The 22,469-nt window shown below is 45.2% G+C and overlaps 1 protein-coding gene across 3 annotated transcripts in view; it reads left to right on the plus strand.

Annotated features, from left to right (window-relative positions):
- The first annotated feature begins 463 nt into the window (after nt 1–463).
- aatkb (apoptosis-associated tyrosine kinase b) overlaps nt 464–22,469 on the plus strand; it is a 35,695-nt gene continuing 13,689 nt past the window's right edge. The window contains exons 1-3 of one of the 3 annotated variants that reach the window (XM_084040348.1): nt 464–625; nt 12,056–12,192; nt 19,619–19,760. In XM_084040348.1, coding sequence (XP_083896474.1) covers nt 544–625; nt 12,056–12,192; nt 19,619–19,760 — 361 coding nt within the window. In that variant the 5' untranslated portion in view covers nt 464–543. Of the gene's footprint in view, nt 626–11,377; nt 11,502–12,055; nt 12,193–17,050; nt 17,245–19,618; nt 19,761–22,469 lie in introns of those variants that run through there. The other 2 variants (XM_084040347.1, XM_084040349.1) reach the window with 2 other exon arrangements.

Here is a 22,469-nt window from a genome sequence, read left to right on the forward strand (position 1 = left end):
AAACACACGCAGAACTACAAACACACACGTCATCAAATAGTAGGAAACGGAACGTGTTGTTTAGACAGCAGGAATAGATCGTTGCTCCGCCGACGAGAGCCGCCGTCAGCACCTCGGACAGCTCCCCGGCAGCTCTGACGCAAACCTCGACGTTTGATTTGGTTTGGATTTATTTGCACGAGCGTCACGTGATCTGATCTCGTTTCCGTCAAACCGCATCCAGGTGTCGCGTGAAGCTGTGCGCTGCATCCAGAACGGGATCAGATTCCGGATCAAGTAGACTCAACGGGACTTTATCGTCCTCCTCCTCCTCCTGCTCCTCCTGCTCCTCCTCCCCCTCCTCCTCCTCCTGGTCCTCCTCCTTCTCCTCCTCTGCAGCGACGGTCCGGATAGCAGCGTTGAGAAGGAGACTAGAAACCAGCCGCTCTCATCAGGTCTTCCTCCCAGCGGGGAGATGGAGGAGGTGAAGCCGTGTTGCCGAGCTGCCTCCCCTCCGAGCTCCGCAGTTTGACTCCTTCTGTGTTGCCATCGCCACTGTTGAGGATGTTGCTGCTGCCGGTGATGATGATGATGTCTTCGGCCGTTTGGAGCCGTGGCGTCGCGCTCAGCTCCCACTTCAGCTCAGGTGAGGCGACATTCCGCTGCTAACGCGCTTCTGACGGTCCCGACGGGGACTTGATGCGGGTCTCCTCATCCGCAGTTACCGCTGCCGGGTGTCCTTGCGTGAGCGCGTGTATTCGGGATTTAGGGTGAAAAAGAAAACCGAGCTGGAGAAACCTGATGACATCACGTTTCATTTCTGGTTGCTGCAGCTGAGATAGTGTTTCCCTCGTGTGAACGCGCAGTGCACGTACAGGTGAAGGTGCACGTAAAGGTGAAGGTGGAAGGTGAAGAGTGGGAGCAGAGCCCTCCTCTAATTGGAGGATGTGTAATCCAATTAGTGCTGGAGAGGAAGAAGTGCATTGTGGGAGATGATAGCTGCGGCCTCATCGTTTCTCAGAGAGGTGAGATATTTTCCGAAATCACTGCAAAGCAAACGGCTGTTATTGTTATGCAGCTTAAGCAGCTGCTGGTCCTGTCTGTCAGCTGGTTTCTATGGCAACCAAAAGGTGCAGCAGCCTCTGGCTTTTCCCGTTTACTCATTGTCCAGCGGAGGTTAGAAAAATGGATTTCCTCCCACAGTGTTCAAGCCTGGTTTTAATCCTGCTGCTGCTCCCCTAACACCTCTTTCCTGTCAGGACTACTTCCTGTCAGGATTCTGACTCCTTCCTGTCAGGACTCCTTCCTTCCTGTCAGGACTCCTTCCTTTCTGTCAGGACTCCTTCCTTCCTGTCAGGACTCCTTTCTGTCTGGACTCCTACCTTTCAGGATTCCTTTCTGAGTGAGTGAGTCGTATTACTTTGGCAGCAACACATTTGCTTATAATCTTTCAAGAAGAAACTCGTATTAAAAAATATTAAACTCATGAAGTTGACATTTGCTACATATTCCCCCAGAAAGCAGAATCCAAAACTGGAGGTCAGAACTAGACTGTGATGGTTCCTTAAAGGGGGTCCGAACTAGACTCTGATTGGACGGAGCTGCAGCTGCTGGGTCTCTGATTGGATGGAGCTCTAGCTGCTGGGTCGTGTGGATACATAAGAAAACTTCAGGTGGTCAGTGATGTAATCAGAAGATGTGGACGAAAGGCAGAAAAGAGAAAGAGTCAATGCATAAAAAGAAAGAAGAGAACAGGAAAGAAGGTGCTCGTACTATAACCAGGATCTTCCTCTTGTGACAGCCGCTGTGTAGGGGGCGGGGCTAGGGATGACATCACAGCCTGGTGAAGGCAGGGCTTGGTGTCATTAGTGGGAGGGACTTTCCTGGCAGTGCTGGCTGGTCTCCAGGACTCTCTCATACAGAGGAGAACTCTAAAGCAGGAACTTGGTGTCTGAAAGCCTGCTGGAAATCCACCTCTCCGGGCCATCGCTAGGCTAGCAGGTCCAGGTCCAGGTCCAGGGGGACACGGGCTGGATGAGAAGGTAAATCCACGACGTAGCTGTTTGTAGCGGATTGGCTGCATGTTGTCAGTATGTAGAGTTACGCTGGTGTTTTGGCTAAGAGAGAGTAAATTGTTGATGCTGAAGAAGAAGAATCTAGAATCTATATTATTACTAGATAGTAATAGATCTAGATAGTATAAATACGCTTCCTGTTAGGAAGGAGTTCACGGAGATGCTCTATCGCTTTAACATCGTCTTTTGTCCATAATCCAGGTCCATAATGATCAAAAACCATTACTCAACCACACTTATTTTCCATCGGGAATGAAACAGTGACATAACTGCTGAGTCGCTGCTCTTTGTTTTCTGATGCAGGATCTCTGCCGTGGTGCCATTGAGCAATGTTTACGAGCCCACCACCTCCACCTTGTGCTGCTGTAGTCCTGACTAACGGGACAGATGGTTTAGAGGGACATGGGTCTCCTGTTTAGACCTGGTCTGTGCTGCTGATCCTGATCCCTCGAGTCTAGATCTGGTCTGGATCTGATCTGGTCTGGATCTGGTCTGGTCTCTGCAGCTCCTGATGACTTTTTCTCGGTGATTTGATCAGAAAGATGATCTTGTGTGTAGAACCTGTGTGAGACCTGATGGTGTTTTAGTGATCTGATCCGGCTGAAGTAAAAGAAGAGGCAGCTCTGATTGTGTTTCAGCACCATGGACAGCTCCCACAGCAGCTTAGACGTGGTTTTATATCAACAAGCAGGACTGTGATGAATAATCTTGGCAATTTCTTCTTCTTCTTCTTCTTCATCTTCTTCTTCTTCTTCTTCTTCTTCTTCTTCTTCTTCTTCTTCTTCTTCTTCTTCTTCTTCTTCTTCTTCTTCTCCTCCTCCTCCTTCGTTGGTGCTACTTACAATTTTGATGTCATAGACACGGTGGTGAAATATGGTTGTGTCATTACTTCCTGAGAGTCCAGGGCCCGGTTTCCCGATAACGTTCACTCTTAGCACGCTACGAAGACTCCTACGTTATGACTTACCAAAGTTGTTTACCTCTATAGTCGTGGTTCCCGAATGGTCTCTTAGGAGTCTTCTTAAGAAACACTCCTTACGTCGTACGTACACGACGCTGTCCAGAAAGAAAGTGCTGAAATCGATTGCTCAGAGTTCGATTTTCCATTTCGTGTGCAGGTGCATGACAGCACTATATTATAAAATGTAGGCGATTGCAGTGTTTGCGAATAAAACATTGCTAGAAATCCTTCGAGGCCTAGACATTTATTTAACCATGGTCGAACATACTACCATAGCCTATACTGATTTAAAAAAAAATCTAGCAAATATAGAAACAGCGGAGGAGATTGAGCCAATTACATCCTTAATCACATGCGTATTTGTTGCCGTTGTAGTCGAAACTTATGCAATATAGCCGCATCGGTCAATATATCCATGGGATTGAAGTTAATCCTTATGAAATTATGTATTCCAACTAAACGGCTCCGAGGACGGCGACGTCTTTGGTTCAGCACGAGGATACGTTGTATCGCTGCCATAGTTTTGCCACCGTTCACAACCGTCACCGGCTTCTATTTATGACATTTCGGCCACTCAGAGCCTAATTGTTTGACGATACGCCAATTTCCCAAATTGCTTGCAGGATTGTGCATGCCTTGACATTGACTAGACCTAATGGGCTTATTAAATGACACTGTAATATACCTCGGCTACTTGTGAGGTTGCGGTAAAGCTTAGCCTTGTGATGAAATGCATTCGCATTTTATTTTTATTTTCTTCATGAATGACTTAAAACCATTTGTTACAGCCACTTTGCTGTTTTTTACTTTTAATATAATTTATTTGTGGCTTTGGAGTATGGAAAGTTTTTGTATGACAAAATGATTTCGTATTATTATCTTATTTGTTCTTGTATGTTATTTGACGTTTGTCATCGTCATGGGGGCTGACGAATGTTTGTGTTGGCCGAAGGATGAGCGTAGCTTGGTAACATAGGCTACTTTGTTTTGACCACTACTGTTGATATAAATTATTTGTTTGATATTTTCTTCGTTAAGATGGCATTTTTTTACCTAATTTACAAGCGCATTGGATTACTTTTTTGTTCCTGGAAAGGATTGAATAAATATTTTTTCTATATCGAGAGTGTGCGTAACAATACATTCACGTTTTTACGTTGTTCATCGCCACAAGAAACTTCCGTCGAAATGGACACCACACCATTGGTGAAACACTACACTGGCAATGTGCAGTTCCATGCGCAACAGGGATTTCTGGATTACCGTACAGTGGCGGCGACTAGCGTCAGGAGCTGAAACATTGCTACGGTAGAGCTAAGAAGGCTCTAAGAGTGCTTCAGACCACTCTTACCAACGTATGACGTACGAAAGAGATTCGTAGCAAAGAACGTTTTGGGAAACACGCAAAATGTTAAGTAGGAACTCTATGTAGGGGTTACGAATGACGAAGCGTTAAGAAGGCTTTAAGAAGGCTTCGGGAAACCGGGCCCAGATCTTTATCTCTGCTCTGAGCGGCTAGTCTCAGATCTGTGTCTTCAGTTATAATGGTTGTGTGGTGGTTTAGAGGCCTTCGTCACATCACATGTACTAGTACACACAAGTACCCGGTTTCTCTGGAAAACATCAGGTCTGCACAACGGCTGATCTGCGAGGTCACAGACGACCCACGCAGCAGATACTCCCTCACACCGTCTCCATGGCAACCCATCTCACCAAATCACTGTCATTCATTCAGGTTAATCAGCACTTCTGTACTCTTTGAGCAATCAAGGTCTGAGCGATGAATGAAACACGTCTCTCTCTTCCTCGTTTCCTGTAAGCAAGTTAAGTCTTTGTGTATACGTGTATAATATATATATACATAAAGTATTTATACATGTCTGTGTTTTATAGAAGCAAGAAAAGAGAGAGAGAGTGTGTGTGTGTGTGCGCGCGCTCCAGTTTCTAGTTCTGGCTGCTTCTTCAGTCTCACATGACCTCATCCAATATTTAGACCATCAGTGACCCCGACCTGAATCGCCGGCCCCTGATCACATGGGGGTCCGGTCCGGATTTTCTATAGAGAACACAGATAAACAGAGACATGTTGATTGGCATTAAGAGTTCCTTTGTAATATACACTAAATACCACTCAAGACAACATTACCTGTTTGCTTGCATGAAGGGGAGAGGGGGGTCACGGATAGGCCCACCTGCAGGCTCTGAGGGATCTGGACCGAAGTCACTGAAGTCTGCAACATTTCAATGAAGATCTTTCTTTGGGGATTCTCTGGTCGTTTTCAGAGGAAGCTTGTTGTTCAGAAACCAGGAGCATTTCCCCGCTAGAGCAGTTCTCTAGACCAGTTCTCAAGACCAGTTCTCTAAACCGCCTCTCTAGATCGCCTCTCTTGACCACCTCTCTTGACCACCTCTCTTGACCGCCTCTCTTGACCACCTCTCTAGTCCGCTTCTCTGGAACGCCTCTGTAGGCCGCCTCTCTAGGACTACCCATTCTCTAGACCAATTCTCTAGACTCATTCTCTAGACCGGTCCTCTAGACCAGTTCCTTTGGAAACAACAATGTATATTCATGGATCCCTTCTATCATCCAGACTGACATTAGGCCCCAGAAGTAGGACTCAGCTCTGTTACACACAGTATTGGACAAAAGGTGTTGCCATAGCAACACACAAAATGAAAAGTGTGAAAATAGCTGTATTCTGTGTGGTTGTACATTTTGCCTGCTGGCACTTATTTATATCAAATGCCTGATTCTCTGATCTCCGTCACTGAACTCACTGAGACGGGAACCTAAAACATACAGAGGAACCTAAACACTGCTGAGACAGGATGAGTGATCAGGATCTGTGGGTCTGAGGGGAATCAGAGACTTGGTCCAGAACCAGAGACCACTTAACATGAACCATCATCAACATAGACCATGGAAGTGCACCTTTAAATCTTACAGAGGCGTGATGTTGACGAGGCTGTTCGGTGCTGAATAAGATGTGTGGGTATAAAACCAGTTGGCCCAGTTCAAGCTTACTGGTTACATAAGAAACCAATTAGAGTCCTGAACGGGGAACATAGAAATAATGTTCATAGAGAATACATTAATGTCTGTCTCAGGCAAGAAGCTCCACGTAAGATTCAACATTTATCTGCCTGCATGAATCCAGATCGCCGCCATGGTTACATAAACTTTGCATAAACCATATTTCACGTGTTTGTCACGCGTTGCCTCATGATATTCATTCTTCTCCAACGTCTGAACAGGAATCGCTGTGTTCAGCAGCTGAGAGCTACTTCATGTACATAATGTTCTGTCTGTAACCTGTTTCGCATGTCCAGTTTACTAAAAGTACGTCTCCATGGCAACCATGCTCCGACACCGGTGCACAGCTAATTCAAGATGGCGACGGTCAAAATAATGAACCCAAGGCTTCATGACCGTAGTCCACAAACTGACGGGTGGCGTCACCATGACTACGTCCATTTACAGACTCTGTTGTTGTGTTGTGATCACGTGTCAGCGGTGCTCTCCTCCGAGGTGTGTGATGTATTGTGTTGTGATGCCCAGATGTGACATCACAGCACAATGCGGATGGCGGTCAGGAAGGAGGAGCTCTGCTCCGTCCACACACAGGCAGGGACGGCAGGAGGAGACACAGCAGAGCAGCCAATCAGAAGTTGTGTTTCCTCTCCAATGAGCTGAACCATGTTATAGCGTGATGTTCCTGTTCCTGCGCACCCACAATGCACCACGGCTCCCCATCTACATAAAGGCTTGTTTTCTCTTCACGCCTCAGCGGTTCTCGGCAAAGCCGCTCGCTCCACATACCCATAATCCCCTGCTGCTGTACTCCGTCCCCACTACAAGCGCTGGATAAAAGCCTTTCACCGCGTAGACGTCCGAATAATCTGCTGGAGGTGAAATCTTCACTCTGACGGCGTTCGCTCCGTCTTCATCAGACGGCAGGGCGAAGATTTAAAGATGATACATGTGAAGAAGTGTGCGTGTATATATATATATATACACGTGTGTCTACAGCTGTGTATCGATGGAGTCCTTCGTCACTACTAGTGTGAATGAAAACCTGCCAGTCGGATTCACGTTTCCTCTACTGGATGTGATGTAAATATTGTCATTGTGAACGACAAGAGTTCATTTCAAAATGTGTTACAGTCTCTTGAAATATTCATCAGTTGATTTTCCAAATATTTATCATCAGTCCATTTTTCTATATCCACATCAATCACTCTTCACATTTTTGTCATTATTATTATTATTATTTTATAATAATAATAATAATAATAATAATAATAATAATTATTATTGTTATTATAGTGTATTATGGTGATATATTCGTACGTCTCTGCGTACCCCGTTCACCAGAGTCACATGTGTGAGATCTACTCGTCATTCAGAGCATGTTTACATGAATATTTACATCCATTCTGTTTATCCACCGAGCTGTTCAGTAAACCAATGCGTGCAGCCAATCCCATCATGCACCTTGGCTCGCAGCATCATTACAATGCAGAGGACCCATGAAGGCAGACAAAGGAGAGACATCCATGTTTGTTGGGCAGAAGGATGGAGCTGCAGTCATGTGATCTTCATCATTCTGATGGATTCTCTCTGATGGATCCACTCGGATGGATCACTCTGATGGATGGATCACTCTGATGGATCCTCTCTGATGGATCCTCTCTGATGGATCACTCTGATGGATCCACTCGGATGGATCACTCTGATGGATGGATCACTCTAATGGATGGATTCTCTCTGATGGATCACTCTGATGGATCCACTCGGATGGATCACTCTGATGGATGGATCACTCTGATGGATCATCTCTGATGGATCCTCTCTGATGGATCATTCTGATGGATCCACTCGGATGGATCACTCTGATGGATGGATCACTCTGATGGATCATCTCTGATGGATCCTCTCTGATGGATCATTCTGATGGATCCACTCGGATGGATCCTCTCTGATGGATCCACTCAGATGGATCACTCTGATGGATGGATCCTCTCTGATGGGTTTCAGGTTTAACTCCAGATAATCCACAAAGTCCAGTAAAAGGAACATATGAAGAAGAGTCGTGTTGACTTTGGAGGAGGAAGAGAAACAAACAGGATGAAGAGTTAATGAGGAAGAAATGGGAAGAGGACGAATGAAAGAAAGAAATAAGAAGGAGAAGGAGAAGAAGAGGCAGGGAAAAACTCATGTAAAGTAAAAGTACTTCAAATATTGTTCTGTATTACAGTTCTTGGGTAAATATATTTATAGTTCGTCTGCTGGCTGTCGGGCCCCAGGGTCCTCCAGGGTCCTCCAGGGAGCCGTGTGCTGAATAAAGCCAAGAAGCCTGAGGTGGTTCTGGGCAGCCAATCGTCAGGGGAGGCATACAGACACACACACAGCTGAAATAGTGCCGACGCTGGTGATTTGTAGAACCAGGTTGCCCCCAGCTGCATTATGGGTACAGCGATACGCAGGACTTGAACCCAGGAGACCGCTGTTAGTGTCCCTGCTGTTAGTGTCCCGCTAACAAGCCGACGTTAAGATGCTGATTACTTCGGGGTTTAAAGTCTCTATCTGGTGAGGTTAAGTTCCTCTCTCGGGTCTCCTGGTCTCCTTCAGCTGGATTTAATGGGAAGCGGTCACCATGGAAACAGGTTGATTCATTCATTTCTCCCCTCTTTAAAGAAATGTGCAGCCTGTTCTTCAGTGTGACATTTGGTTGTGTTTACATTCAGATCTCGCCGATGACAAACCAAACACACGTTGCAACCATTGTCTGTCTGTTTAGCTGTCTGTCTCTTTATCCATCTGTCTGCCTGTCTGTCTGAAGAAATGACCAGAAGGACAACCACAGATGTGAGCAGATCATCGGTCCTCATGGGCTGGTTCAACCATCTGTGTCCGCTTCTCTGTTGCTTTTACAAAACTGACGAGTCTTCCTGACGAACGTCCCCGAGTCTCTCTCTTCTTGTCGAACGTCCCAGAATCTGTCTCTCTCTCGGCGCCCGGTAGAAGCGATGTGTCAGCAGCAGCAGCAGCGTTGCGAGGACGGAGCAGTGATTTATCTGTCCAGCCCAGCACTTTATAAACCGTTGGTGGTGAGCGAGGAAGCTCGGCCGCAGACACGGTAGATACTGTATATTTCACAGTGAGAACCATCTCCCGGTCATGTCCTTGTCTTCGCCTTCGTCCTCGTCCCAACGCTCTGCACTGGATGTCTGGCGTTACTAATTAATACCTATTAAGGGCGTTTATCCTGTAATTTCGGTTTGTTTAAATATCTGGTCCCAGAGTTGTGGGGAATTGGAGTGAGAAGTTCTGATACTTACAGGACTATGTGTTTACAATATAGCATTTTATAATTTGAAAGCAATGTTAGTCCACTGGTGGTATGGTTTGGCCCTAAAGCATCCCCTGCTTCCTGGTCTGTTTGACTCTAAATGGACCATAATGTACTAAATGAACATCATGCTGGATTGAAGACTTGAATCTAGAGATTGAGACCATAAACTCATGTTTACAATATTTACTGAGATAATAAATCAAGAGAGAAGTAGGATCATTCTCTCATAGACTTCTATACAATCAGAGAGGAGTTGCTCCCTGGTGACCAGCAGAGAGAATGACAGTTTAAGGCACTTCAGCCTTGGTTTCACTTCTCAGAACCGGACTGAACAGAGTTCACCAGCTGTGATGGTGAATTCCTGCTGAATCTAAATCAGGATGAAGCTGCGTGATGTTGTTCACAGATGTGTGGTGTATAACTCATCAATCATGTGATTGTTCAGCAGCTCTGCATCTGTAACTGCCAGATAGACTCAGTGTTTAGTTTGTGTTGTGTCTGTCGGTGAGGAGGTTCTCCTGGGGACGCCGCCGCCGCCGAGCACAGATCCCTTCTTCCCTTCAGCCTCCCCTTGTCTCCTCCGGCGGCCTCTCCATCATTTAGTCATCGGCTGCTTCAGCTAAAAATGGCTCCCTCCTCCGAGTAGCTTAGAGCGCCGCGGTTACAGAGCCGCTGGCATCACGTACTGACGGCAGAGATACTGTGTTTCTGTGTTCAGTTCTCTGTCCCTGTGTCTGGTCTCCTTGGATCTGGACTCGTTACAGCTAACAAGAAGGAGAATCACGTTTAAGTTCGCTACAATCAGCAGTCGATGGCATTGATTTTACACACGAGGAGGTCTTTGTGTGTGTGTGTGTGTGTGTGTGCGTGTGTGTGTGTGTGTGTGTGTGTGTGTGTGTGCGCGTGTGTGTGTGTGTGTGTGTGTGTGTGTGTGTGTGTCAGGGTGGGGCAGCTACTGAAATTATGGATCACATCAGGCCAGATCAGACCGGTACGACTGCATCAACATGTCTCAGTGGGTATTAGCTTTAAAAACCTCACTGGATCCTTCAAAATACTATCTGGATTCTTTCTTCCTCTCCTCCTCCTCCTCCTCCTCCTCTTCCTCTCGTAGAGGATCCAGGTTGATCAGAGGTCTCTGATCTGCTGCTCTGTTTGTCTCCAGGTGTTTTGTTGATCTTACTCGGTTCTCTGCGGAGACGACTGTGATATAAACCAGTCATGTCCGAATGCATCAGCTGACTCTGAGTGCTGTTGTGATGGCGGCTGCACGTGGACCTCCTCTCCGTGATGCTCTCATATTAATCCCAAGCTGCCTCCTCCGTCTCACCATCTCTTTCTCACTCTCTCACTCTCTCTCGTGCTGCAGGGCGAGATGCATTTTTAAATAAACCAACACAGAGCCAGAACCCGTCCCTGCTCTCTGAGATTACCCCCCCGACAAATAAAACAGCCATTAAAGCTCAATCTTCTCGTATGCCGTCCTGACGGTTATTGACTGATTTAGCAACGCTGGCGTTTTCCTCGTCTTCCTCCCACTCGTGTGGCATCACATCTCACTTTTTATGGACTCTCTTACTGGTTTTTATTGAGGCCAGTGGAGTGAAACCTTCAGTGGGATTCATGCTGGAATGCTGTGTCCCAGAAACCCGCCAACTAATCCTGCATTTAACTGTTCAGTGTGCATGTTGTTGTGTGTTATTGTCCTCCGAAACAATAGCGTCCCTGCTCGTCCAATTACACTGAGAGCTGATGCACGGCCAGCAGCAGCTTTAAGAGGATCAGTGTATGTGTGTGTGTGTGTGTGTGTGTGTGTGTGAGAGAGAGAGAGATTTTTACAGCCAAAGGCAATCCTTGAGTGGCTGTCTGTCCAATCTGTTTCCGTGGTAACCGTTGCATTTCGGAAGCCGCCGCAGAATCAGTAAAAATGAATCATCCGCTGCTCAAACATGAACCCCAAAAAAACTGGGAACGAGATCTTTTTGTTTTACGAGGTTGGACAGAAACACGAGGGATGATTCAAACTGCCAAAGCCTGAACAAATGGCTTCGCAGGAAGAGATCGAGAGAGAAAAGGAGTCTGAGGGCGGGCAAAGGAGCCTGCTGGGTTTTAGTGGTGACTGCAGACGCTGTGAGTAAACTGTGTTAATATTGTTTCGGAATTATAATCGTATCTCACTTTTAATCAAATCACTGAATTTCTTGTTTTGAAGATAAATGCACAGAGTGATGCGTTCAGGGCACGTGGGAGATGTTTGCCTTCAGGATGGTGAAAAAGCATTTATTGTGCTCAATCAGGTTCTTATGGTTCTAAAGAGACGCTTTATTTCGGGTTCCTACTATTTTTGCCATGAGGCCGTGTCTTTCACTCTCTCTGAAACGCTCTATGTGACCTCCTGCCCCTCCCTCCCAAAAAGCCCAGCCTGCTGTGATTGGTCGACCTCCTGGTGCTGTTTTACTCGTGAACATGTTGCCAGGTGAAGCCAGTAGATCAACACGTGCGTATTCGGGTGCTTTTATGTTCTGGGACGTAAAAACAAGGCTGCAAACGAAACCTGAGAGCCGCTTAATAAAACATTAGATTATTGAGCTTTTATTGTTGTAACTTCATTGTTCTCACACAAGCTTTAACATCTGTTTGTCTGTCTGTAACCCTGTCTGTCTGTAACCCTGTCTGTAAAGCAGATGGCGGCCCGCTGAGCGAGCTGTCCTGGTCGTCATCGCTGACCGTGGTGGCCGTCTCCCTCTCGCTCCTCTTCACCCTCATCTTCCTCATGCTGGCTTGCATCTGCTGCAAGAAGAGCAAGAGCAAGGGCTTCAAGGTGGGTCCCCATCTCACACCGTGTCTCACACCGAGTCTCACCAACGACACACTAAAGACATCTTCATTTCACCACAGGAAGTCTGCGTAGCGAGGACGGCACTCTAACTCTGCGTTTGACCGTGAGCATTAATGTAAATGTAGATGTGAACTGGAATCATTCCGGTAAACCTTCATTAGACGTCCATTATATGTAGCAGGTCTGCGGACCTCTGGACTGTGGATGGGAAGAAGACAGACAGGCAGGCAGTTGATGGGAAGCAGACAGACAGGCAGACGGAGGAGGTTTGATGAATGTTTATTAAAAGCTGCTGGAGTTTACTAGGAAACACAATCCTGTTCAAATTCAGAGTTTCTTACAAATCTGATTCACTGCAGAGCTGAAGATCAACAAACACGCTCAAAGTATTTTCTTTCTCTTCCTGTTTTGTGTCAGAAACACGTTAGATAGTTTAAGTAACAAGGTTTGTCCGCCTTCGGCCATATCTCCATCCTCTCTCCTCCTGTTTTCTCTCAAAGTTTTTTCAGAGGCTCAGAACCACTTACACAAGTCTCATGTTACACAAGTCTCATGTTACACAGGTCTCATGTTAGATAAGTCTCATGTTACACAGGTCTCATGTTAGATAAGTCTCATGTTACACAAGTCTCATGTTACACAAGTCTCATGTTACACAGGTCTCATGTTAGATAAGTCTCATGTTACACAGGTCTCATGTTAGATAAGTCTCATGTTACACAGGTCTCATGTTAGATAAGTCTCATGTTACACAGGTCTCATGTTACACAAGTCTCATGTTACACAGGTCTCATGTTACACAAGTCTCATGTTAGATAAGTCTCATGTTACACAGGTCTCATGTTAGATAAGTCTCATGTTACACAGGTCTCATATTAGATAAGTCTCATGTTACACAGGTCTCATGTTACACAAGTCTCATGTTAGATAAGTCTCATGTTACACAGGTCTCATGTTAGATAAGTCTCATGTTACACAGGTCTCATGTTACACAGGTCTCATGTTAGATAAGTCTCATGTTACACAGGTCTCATGTTAGATAAGTCTCATGTTAGATAAGTCTCATGTTACACAGGTCTCATGTTAGATAAGTCTCATGTTACACAGGTCTCATGTTAGATAAGTCTCATGTTACACAAGTCTCATGTTACACAAGTCTCATGTTAGATAAGTCTCATTATACACAAGCCTCATGTTACACAGGTCTCATGTTAGATAAGTCTCATGTTACACAGGTCTCATGTTAGATAAGTCTCATGTTACACAGGTCTCATGTTAGATAAGTCTCATGTTACACAGGTCTCATGTTACACAGGTCTCATGTTAGATAAGTATCATGTTACACAAGTCTCATGTTAGATAAGTCTCATTATACACAAGCCTCATGTTACACAGGTCCCATGTTACACAGGTCTCATGTTAGATAAGTCTCATGTTACACAGGTCTCACGTTACACAGGTCTCATGTTACACAAGTCTCATGTTACACAAGTCTCATGTTAGATAAGTCTCATGTTACACAAGTCTCATGTTACACAGGTCTCATGTTACACAGGTTTCATGTTACACAAGTCTCATGTTACACAAGTCTCATGTTAGATAAGTCTCATGTTACACAAGTCTCATGTTACACAGGTCTCGTGTAACACAAGTCTCATGTTAGATAAGTCTCATGTTACACAAGTCTCATGTTAGATAAGTCTCATGTTACACAGGTCTCATGTTAGATAAGTCTCATGTTACACAGGTCTCATGTTAGATAAGTCTCATGTTACACAGGTCTCATGTTACACAAGTCTCATGTTAGATAAGTCTCATGTTACACAGGTCTCATGTTAGATAAGTATCATGTTACACAGGTCTCATGTTAGATAAGTCTCATGTTACACAGGTCTCATGTTAGATAAGTCTCATGTTACACAGGTCTCATGTTAGATAAGTCTCATGTTACACAGGTCTCATGTTACACAGGTCTCATGTTAGATAAGTCTCATGTTACACAAGTCTCATGTTACACAAGTCTCATGTTAGATAAGTCTCATTATACACAAGCCTCATGTTACACAGGTCTCATGTTACACAGGTCTCATGTTAGATAAGTCTCATGTTACACAGGTCTCATGTTAGATAAGTCTCATGTTACACAGGTCTCATGTTAGATAAGTCTCATGTTACACAGGTCTCACGTTACACAGGTCTCATGTTACACAAGTCTCATGTTACACAGGTCTCATGTTAGATAAGTCTCATGTTACACAGGTCTCATGTTAGATAAGTCTCATGTTACACAGGTCTCACGTTACACAGGTCTCATGTTACACAAGTCTCATGTTACACAGGTCTCATGTTAGATAAGTCTCATGTTACACAGGTCTCATGTTACACAGGTCTCACGTTACACAGGTCTCATGTTACACAAGTCTCATGTTACACAGGTCTCATGTTAGATAAGTCTCATGTTACACAGGTCTCATGTTAGATAAGTCTCACGTTACACAGGTCTCACGTTACACAGGTCTCATGTTACACAAGTCTCATGTTACACAAGTCTCATGTTAGATAAGTCTCATTATACACAAGCCTCATGTTACACAGGTCCCATGTTACACAGGTCTCATGTTAGATAAGTCTCATGTTACACAGGTCTCACGTTACACAGGTCTCATGTTACACAAGTCTCATGTTACACAAGTCTCAGGTTAGATAAGTCTCATGTTACACAAGTCTCATGTTACACAGGTCTCATGTTACACAGGTTTCATGTTAGATAAGTCTCATGTTACACAAGTCTCATGTTACACAGGTCTCATGTTACACAGGGCTCATGTTAGATAAGTCTCATGTTACACAAGTCTCATGTTACACAGGTTTCATGTTACACAAGTCTCATGTTAGATAAGTCTCATGTTACACAAGTCTCATGTTACACAGGTCTCATGTAACACAAGTATCATGTTAGATCAGTCTAATGTTACACAAGTCTAATGTTACACAAGTCTCATGTTACACAGGTCTCACGTTACACAGGTCTCATGTTACACAGGTCTCATGTTACACAGGTCTCATGTTAGATAAGTCTCATGTTACACAAGTCTCATGTTACACAAGTCTCATGTTAGATAAGTCTCATGTTACACAAGTCTCATGTTACACAAGTCTCATGTTACACAAGTCTCATGTTACACAGGTCTCATGTTACACAGGTCTCATGTTACACAAGTCTCATGTTAGATAAGTCTCATGTTACACAAGTCTCATGTGAGTCTCATGTTAGATAAGTCTCATTATACATAATGGACTTTCTATGTTTACGAGTCAGCATCTTGCCTATCAGAGACACGATGAGTCTGGTTTGTGTCTCCAGAGGGTCAGACCACCCAGCTCAGACCGGTCGGGGTGTGGCCCGGGTGGGAGGAGGGGGAAAGGGGTGCGTGAAGGCGTGAGGAAGGGCTTACCCATGAGGCCACATTGCATCCGGTCTCGGGGCCCCATCTGGAATCACACAGCCGCTCCCAGAGCAGGAAGAGAGAAGCTCTCTGTGTTTTACAGACAGGAAAGATGAGAAAGTCCCTCCTCCCACAATCCTCTCTGCTCAGAGAATTAGGGTTAGTGTTAAGGGTTGGGACAGTTAAAAATCTATGTTTCATTTCATCATGATGTCAAAATTTAGATATGACTCAACCTGTCATGAATTCATCTATTTACACACACACACACACACACACACACACACACACACACACGCACACACAGCGTGTATACACACAGCGGTCTCCTGGATGAAAGTCCTGTGTTTGTTTAACCCCCCCACGGATCATGTGACACGTATTCAACTAATGATGCGAGAAGATAATCGCTGCCACCAAATGTTTTTTTAGGGGGATTCATTGGCAAATGGGTTGAATCCATTGCTTTCTTTAATTTACATTATTTATTTATTTTTTATTTCACTCCTCTGATTGAGACTATTTTGTGGAGCTCCATTTAAAAAAATCAGGAAAAACCAAGTACAAATCCTTCAGTAGTATTTTGATGTATCTGTAGCGTACATGTTAAAACACATATCTTATCCTCCTCACATTTTATAAACAGGCTCCTTACTTATTTTCTTATTAATATGAGGAGAGATTCGGTTAGTCTTGTTAAAAACCAGCCAGTAGAAATGTCCTTCATAGGGATACTTTTACTTTCTTCTTAGTACATTTCAGAGCCTGTACTTCTACACTTTTACTGCAGTAAAGAAGTAGGATCTGCTTTAATCAATAGTATTTTTATTTATACAGTATTTGTACTTTGTACTGTACTGACACTTTTGATATGCTGCTTCAACTTGACTTCCAGGTTCAGGTTCAGGCCCTCTATTGAGGAAGTTGAAAGTTCAGAGGTCAGGATTGAAAGCAGTTCTCACAAGTGTTATCCAGAAGTGTGTGTGTGTGTGTGTGTGTGTGTGTGTGTGTGTGTGTGTGTGTGTGTCTGTGTGTGTGTGTGTGTGTGTGTGTGTGTGTCTGTGTGTGTGTGTGTGTGTGTGTGTGTTGTGGTGGTTTGTGGGGTAGGGGGACGGCCCTGCAGATGTTCTTCGGCTTTTGGGAGAGAGAGAAAGAGAGGAAGAAAGGGAGTGATGTCACATGTATAGTATGTGCCCCCCCCCCCCCCCTTCCTCCCTTTTTCTCCTTTTGTGGGGGCTCAGTTTCTCTCTTCTCCCTCATGGGACGACCAAGCTTCAGTCTGGCCTGTGAACAGAGGGATAGTGCTCCTCCTCTTCCTCCTCCTCCTCCTCCTTCTCTTGGTTTCCTCTCCCTCCATCCCTCCGTCCCCAGCAGTCCCAGGGACACTCTGTGGTCAGCGCCGAAGCCTCCTCTTCCTCTTTTTACTCCTCTTCCTCCTCTCTGGACTCAACAATCACAGCGATGATGCCTCTGTCTGCATCTGCTCCTCCTGCAGCTTTCCCACCTGTGGGAACCAGGAGGGGGGGAGGTTATGTTTTCTGGATGAGAGAGATGCTGAGAGCGGAGCGTGCACACCTGTGGAGGGAAGGTAAGCTCAGAGAGAAGCTGCTTGTTTCAGCATCAGAGACGCTGCTGGAAGCTGAAACCTTCAGATATGTGGCTCTGCTGCAGGATCTGGACTCCTTAAATATCACATGATTGTGTGATTATGATTTGAGATTTAGTTTGAAGACGTCACTTTGCATTCTGGGAATTTCTTCTTTTTGTTGATTTAGTAAATGATTAACATGAGTTGTTGATAAATGCGCATAATCTGCAGGTCTAGTTTGATCCTTTTTAGAACAGGATGTGTGGACATTATGGGATGTTCACTGGAAACACTGGTGTGTGTGTGTGTGTGTGTGTGGAGAGAGTGAAACCACATGTTGAATGGAGGGCGAGCCGGGCCGTGTGAAGATTTGGATCTGAGGCCAAGGGAGGGTCTCCAAGCGCGTTGTGTGTATGTGCTCGCATTCCTGGTGGACAGGAAGACGTGTGAGACTGAGGTGTGTGTGTGTGTGTGTGGAGGGGGGGGGGGGGCAGGAAGGGGGGGGGGGGACTGCAGCAGGTCAAATCTTTCCAGTGTTGGGACCCCTCTGCTCTCCAGCTCCAAACTAAGGGACTTTTATTGTGACATCCGGTCCCCCTCTCCATCCCCCTCCTCATCCTCCTCCTCGTCCCCCCCCCTCATCCTCCTCCTCCTCGTTCCCCTCCTCCTCCTCCCCTCATCATCCTCCTCCTCCTCATACCCCTCCCCTTCGTCCCCCTCTTCTTCCCCCTCCTTGTCCTCTTCCTTGTCCCCCTCCTCATCCTCCTCCTTGTCCTCCTCCTTCTCATCCTCATCCTCCTCTTCCTCCTCGTCCTCCTTCTTATCCTCTTCCTCGTCCTCCTCCTCCTCCTCATCCTCCTCCTCCTCTTCTTCATCCTCCTCCTCCTCGTCCCCCTCCTCTATCTCGTCCTCCTCCTTGTCCCCCTCCTCGATCTCCTTCTCCTCCTCCTCGTCATCTTTCAGGGGCTCCTCACTAAACCAGATCATATCTTTGACATTGATTCTTTATGTTTTTAAACTCATTATTCCTCTTCAGTCCGTATCCTCGTTCCAACAGCAATGAAGTAATTACAGAATAGTTTTCCACTTTGTAAAGATGCTCCACCCGATGAGTCAAGACACAAACTAAAAAGAAAAGTGCTTTTAGAAAAAAATGACATGATGAGTGATTATTGAAGCCAAAGCTGGAGGTCCTTAAATCTGCATCCTCTCTTTTGGCCATCAGGGGGCGTCTCCTCTCTGGTTGTATAGAAGTCTATGAGAAAATGACTCTTCTTCTCTCTTGACGTATTATCTCAGTAAACATTGTAAACATGAGTTTATTGTCTCAAGTTTCAAGTCTTCTTCAATACAGCATGATGTTCATTTAGTACATTGTGATTTAGAGTCAAACAGACCAGAAAGCAGTCTGGAGATGCTGCGGCATCCTTCATATTTCCGTTGGGTTGTAGTTCCTGATAGTTGTAGTTCCTGATAGTTGTAGTTTCTGATGCTGATGATAATCTGCTGGTTCAGAGCTCAAATCAGGAGTATTTCCTTGTTGCTAATAATATATAATATTAATTAAAGTTTTTCTCGTAAATGTACGACTTTAAAGACGCTTTTGTTGGAATATTGCCGCCCCTTTAAAAAAATGTTTTTTCCCTATGGCCCTAATATGATGTTGAAGATAGATTTTGTTGAGGTAAAATACGTGTTCCCATATTGGGATGATGAAGAAAAAGGAATTATTAACAACCTTTACTTAATGCAGAGTGACATGATTTATGATGACTTCATCGAAGGTTGATGCAAATAAAAAGTATGTTTTCGAAGCATTTTACAGATTATGGGAATAACATCACGAATTGAGTTCGTCCACGATAATCATGACATGAAGCGTTCATATGAACAAATATAAATAATTTAAGTTCACCAGATATTAAGAGCCTGTTCATCACTGTGCGGTGATTTATTCATACGAGGGAAGAAAAACAGGTTTCTTTTGATTCGTCCACATCAGCTGACCTGCAGTGTCGCCGATCAGCTTGTGTAAACACCAGTCTGCCGATCACAGCTGGGAAGACGTATTGATCGTTCTGCTGCTCGCTGCCGTTTGGTGTCACTTCATCATCATCATCATCATCATCATCATCATTATTAGGATTGTTGTATTAACTCCTCCCCTGCTGACTGAGGGAACCAGAAAGGGAACCCATTGGTCCGTTGGGAAATTGAGGATTGAAATCCGTGTAATCTCAGCTCAAACAATTCGACTGGCTTTGTGTAATCGTCTTCACGTCCTCACATTTGCAAACTTTTAAGCCAGTTTAATACAAGCAAACTGTTCCTCTGCTACAAACTTTGACCTCTGACCTCTTTGTCTGTTCTCCAGGAATTCAGGGATGTGGACGGGGACGAGTACCACGCGGACATGTCCACAATGGCGTCGCCGGCCTCCCAGGGAAGCCCCGACGTCTACATCCTGCCGCTCACCGAGGTGTCGCTGCCGGTCGCCAAGCAACCAGCTCGGTCAGGTGGGTCGAAGACGTCGGGTCGCTTCAGTTGCACCTCTGATAAGCCAAGCTCAGTTCTAAAGATGTGTAATTTAGTTGAAATGTATATAATATCAGGCGAATTTGGGGAAATAGGAAACATTGAGCTCTGAGTTTTAAAGACTCGTTCACAGGAATTCCAAGTGTTGAAGAGGTTAAACTTAAACCTTTAAATCCCAACGAGTCCATGAAGATGAACGCTTGCTCACAGAATCATGATATCGGGTTTGACAGTTTCTAGTGATTTACGTCTTCAGTCATGATGAAAACCTTCGTGAGCGCGCCAGAGAGTTACACATGCGAATATCTGGCGTCCCCGGAGTGAGCCCCGCCCCACCGCTGGCCACGGTCGGTCGGGTCTCCACCTATCCCACAATCCCTCACTGCGGCTCCCCACAGAACGGACTCTGTGCTCTCTAGCTTTCCACGCTTCTCCCACAAACATCTGCTGGTTGCGTAACGGCGTCCGGGCGTCTGGCCACCGCCGCTGCTCGCTGGAATGTCAGGCATGCGGGAGCAACAGAACCCCAGTGAGACTCTCCGTCTGTCCGTCTGCTCGCCGTGACAACGGCCCTCGTTGTGTGTTAATGATGCCGCCTCACGAACCGTCACGCACTGAACTGGGATCTGGTCTAACCAGGAGTCAACGGTTCACTCCGTTTAAAAGTCCAGATCACATCTCGTTCTTTAACAATATATGATGCAAACATTTTTAATTTTTCTTCCTATAAAACAAACTCGTGCTAGTAGCAACCAATTAACCTATGACATCATGACATCCATCCATCAATCAGAGCTGGAGAAGGTGGTGAGTTATGCCCCGCCTCCTCTCCTGTTTACTCAGAAATACGCCGCCATAGGAGGATCCACCTCATCCTCACAGCCAATTAAAATCTGTCCGTGGGACCACGTTAAAACATTAACTCCACAGAACTGGCCTTTAGGGAAGAGAGGAACATGAGGTCAACTTCAAACATAGTTTTCTTCTGGCCTCTTTTTCATTAAGGTCTTAAAGTGGTCCTACAGAAACTCCTTCAGGGTCTCTTTGTTGCCTCCCTGATTAATGAGACTTCTAGCCAATAGGGAGCTCTGTGGAGCGCTACAGTCTAAGCCCCTCCACTTTTTTAAAGATCCAATGAACTTCTTGTAAATGTACCAAACCGCTCTTACTTCTGTTTAAAGGCAGTAAAAAGGGGTCAAACATTAGAAATCACCAAGATGATTTTCTTATTTAAAGCAGTTTCTTACTAGTTCAATGAGAAAATGCAAACTTTCTATAGGGAATCATCGTGAACGAGTATGACAAATATGACACTTACGTTAGCTGCTCTGTGACCAACATGCAATGTTAGCACGCACGTATCAACTACGTTAGCATCGTTATTGTATTCCAAACATTTTTTTATGAGTTGTTGAGTTATTAGTTGGATTTCATTGGTCAAACCGGTGCAGATGGGGAAAATTTGCTGAATTCTTTCTGAATATTTTAACAAATAACCTCAGATCCGTGCGTATTGATCGAACGACGCTTGCTGTGAAACGGCGTCTGCTCCGATATGTCCAATCCTACCGGCCAAAGTTTTTAGATCCCAAAATATGTGTGTGGTGAGGAACATTCTGGCCCTTTAACGTGAGATTGGTCCTCGGTGAATAACAGGAGCCATATGGCTGCAGAGTCGTGGCAGATGTCGGCGAATCATTACGGCACCTTCAGGACGGCCTCGCCCGGTGACATCATCAGGGCGAGCAGATCCGTGATCGTAACGAGAAATGGATTCAACAAAGTTGGCTGTAGCTTCGGGAACACATTCCCTCTCCGCTGCTTTTTTCTAGTCCTTCTTATTCACTGGACTTCTCAAGGTCACGCAGTTCAGACCGAGTCTAGAAGAGAGAGAGGCAACAAAAACATACAAAGAGTTGTTATAAAGATGAAAACGTATTGTGTGTTAAAGAAAAGTGGTGCAGGCGTCAGGTTTCTAATCTCTAATGATTCCTGACGCAGACGCATCTGTTCCCGTCTTCTCTGGGGCACGTAGTCCAAGGACTATGTGGATAGGTGGAGTTTTCATTGAGGCTCCAGTACTGTAAGAGCTTGGCTCAGTCCGGGGTCCGGCCCCCCCAGGACCCACCCTGATGCAGCTGTTCTGTGCTGCAGATTAATGGAGCTACACACACACACACACACACACACACACACACACACACACACACACACACACAGACATTGAAGTTTACTTCCACTTAGAGCACATACATGTTTTCCATCTTCCAACAATCAGTAACTCACATCGACCTCCACATCGCCACCAAGGCCGGGATGCACTGAAGCAGGATGGGAATTCCATTTGTCTCTGAGTGATTTGGCCGTGGTGCATTTGGATAAAGACTTCCTGCTGCAGCGATTAAGCTCGACGCTTTCTTCAGAGCGAGATGAGAGAAGACTGAAGGCCGAACCTTTCTCTGGTTCTAAATGCATAAAGGGAATCGAACATGGGACACATCGTTGTTGTTGTTGTTGTTGTTGTTGTTGTTGGTTTTACTGGACAGAGACAGGAATATAAATTTCATAAGATGGACAAAACACAGCATAACAAATAAATACATATAACAATATTATTGTTGTTATAAATATGCTATAACTTGTTGTTTCTCAGGGTTTTTATGTATATTTGTAACTGATGGAGAAGAGAG

Source organism: Eutrigla gurnardus (assembly GCF_963514095.1).
Source record: "Eutrigla gurnardus genome assembly, chromosome: 22".
NCBI classification, from domain to species: domain Eukaryota; kingdom Metazoa; phylum Chordata; class Actinopteri; order Perciformes; family Triglidae; genus Eutrigla; species Eutrigla gurnardus.